At 35.0% G+C, this 2,377-nt stretch overlaps 1 protein-coding gene across 1 annotated transcript; it reads left to right on the forward strand.

Annotated features, from left to right (window-relative positions):
• Nucleotides 1-1,427: 1,427 nt before the first annotated feature.
• On the forward strand, nucleotides 1,428-2,033 carry LOC145075884 (uncharacterized). Its single transcript, XM_079021966.1, has 2 exons — nucleotides 1,428-1,680; nucleotides 1,774-2,033. Exons 1-2 carry the CDS (start codon nucleotides 1,428-1,430, stop codon nucleotides 2,031-2,033), a joined length of 513 nt encoding a protein of 170 aa, XP_078878092.1.
• The last annotated feature ends 344 nt before the right edge of the window (nucleotides 2,034-2,377 follow it).

The following is a 2,377-nucleotide window of genomic DNA, read 5'->3' on the forward strand; positions in this document are numbered from 1 at the left end:
GAGTGGGCAACGGGAGTTGCTGTTATTCCGACGTGGACAAACAAAAACGGCGTTATAACGTCCGAAACACCGCGCCCCCTTGCGTTATTAGATGTTATGTTAACACATGTTATAGTGGTGACGGGTAGGGGTGTTCAAAACCGGATATCCGAAAATTCGGATAGTTGAGTATTGATATCCGAATATCCGAATTTCATTAGTTTTAAATAAAGAAAATAAACCCTCCAAGAACAAGAACGTTTCCGTGCATTTGTTAGGTATAATGAGACTTCATTTGGTCCGGTTAAATGCAAGTTACCTCATGATACCTGAAGATCTTGAAAAATCAAACTCAAATTACTAAAATCAACATAAAAAAGGTAACATTTATACCATCCTCACTTTGCGTACCAAGTAAAAATGTTAATAATTTGTCTTTTTGAATTTCAAATGAAAAAACCCAACGCATTAAAACTATTTTTAATAATTTTTTATATTATATATTTCGGATTTCGGATATCCGAAATATCCGAAATTTTCACATTTTAATATCTGTATCCGAATCCGAAAAACCGGATATCCGAATTTCGGGTATCCGAATTTTCGGATATCCGATTTTTCGGGTATTTTCGGATCGGATTTTCGGATTTTTCGGATCGGATGTTCGGATGCGGATATTTTTGACCACCCCTAGCGGCGGGAGGAAACAGTTAATTTGATTGGCTAATTGTTTGGAATGTATAAAAAGTCGACCGTTTGCAAACGGCCACCAACATTTAAAAAATCTCTATTAATATAAATACACAACAATTTTATCTTCATTTTATCTTCCAAACCCAAAAAATCCTTTCAACAATTACTATTCCTTTCAATTTTTTTTCTATTACTCTATTTAATTAAAAAATGGAACATTTTGATCTGTTCCATCCATACAATCATGATATCGACGAGGATAAAATGTTCGTGGGTATGATATATCAATATGTTATCGACACGATACCCCCACAGCCAACTCCACTATTGACCAGACGACAGACGTGCGGCGTTGAACAGAGATTGTGAAGAAGGGCATAGACGTCTACTACACGATTATTTTGCAGATAATTGTGTCTACCAACCAAGCGATTTTAAAAGAAAGTTTCGTTTGCGGAAAAATGTGTTTCAAGAGATAGCCAATGCAATGGAAAGCAGGTACTATAATTACAGTTGTTTCAAAATTTTATTATATGTTCTTTAGATTATTAAATAATTGTTTTAAAATTTTAATATATGTTCTTTAGATAGTTAAATAATTGTTTTAAATTTTTATTATATTTTCTTTAGATTATTTAATAATTGTTTTAAAATTTTTATTATATGTTTAGATATGAATATTTCCAACTAAGGTATGATACGAGAGGTAAACGAGGTTTCACAGGGTTGCAAAATGTGTTGTTGCCATAAAGCTTATGGCTTTGGGAGAATCGCCCGATTCTATTTATGACTATATGAGAATGTCAGAGCAAACTGCACGAGAAAGTTTGTATAGATTGGCGAGAGGTGTTATTGAAACCTTCGGTGAAAAATATTTGCCCAAACCTTCATTGAATGACATGCATCAACTATACGCGGCGCATGAAGAACGACAAGGTTTTCCGGGAATGCTTGGAAGCATTGATTGCACAAAGTGGATATGGAGAAATTATCATGTGACGTGGAAAGGTCAATACACACATGGTCATCTTAGATCGCCTTCGTTAGTATTAGAGGTTGTTACGTTATAAGACTTATGGATTTGGCATGTTTTTTTCGGAGTTGCGGGTTCTAACAACGACGTAAATGTTATTGCTCAGTCACCAATATTTCAGGACCTTTTAACAGGAAAGGCACCGGATGCTCCTTTCACAGTAAATGGCCATGAGTATAAGTTCGGGTATTACCTCGCGGATGGAATTTACCCACCTTATTCCACGTTTGTGAAGACGTTTCGACACCCGATAGAACCAAGAGATAAATTTTTCAAGAGAAGACAAGAAGGAGTACGTAAAGACGTGGAACATGCTTTCGGAATTTGAAAGCAAAATGACACATAATTAAACATGTGGCACGCGAATATGAGTTGGACATACTACGAGATATTATGTATGCATGTATCATTATGCATAACATGGTGATTGAAGATAAATGACGAAACATTACGGAGTATTCGCCTACGGAACTTGGACACATTCAATTTCAACCAGGGACAACATAATATTTACATATAGCCGTTGATATTGAAGACCAACGAAAACACAAACAACTTCGAAGACTTGGCAGATCATATCTATGATGGCACTGAAATTGAGTAATTTAGATCGAAAATGTAATTTGTTTCGTCTTTTTTTTTTTGGATTTTAGGTTTCTAAATGTGTTTTTA

This window comes from Lactuca serriola, chromosome 9, assembly GCF_051521515.1.
Source record: "Lactuca serriola cultivar US96UC23 chromosome 9, Lser_US96UC23_V15, whole genome shotgun sequence".
Taxonomy (NCBI): Eukaryota; Viridiplantae; Streptophyta; class Magnoliopsida; order Asterales; family Asteraceae; genus Lactuca; species Lactuca serriola.

Bases quoted from the DNA above. Each gene is read 5' to 3' on its own strand.
- LOC145075884 (XM_079021966.1), top strand. From the start codon at position 1,428: ATGGCTTTGGGAGAATCGCCCGATTCTATTTATGACTATATGAGAATG. The intron at 1,681-1,773 runs GTCAATACACAC...TTTTTTTCGGAG, and splicing joins TTATCATGTGACGTGGAAAG to TTGCGGGTTCTAACAACGAC.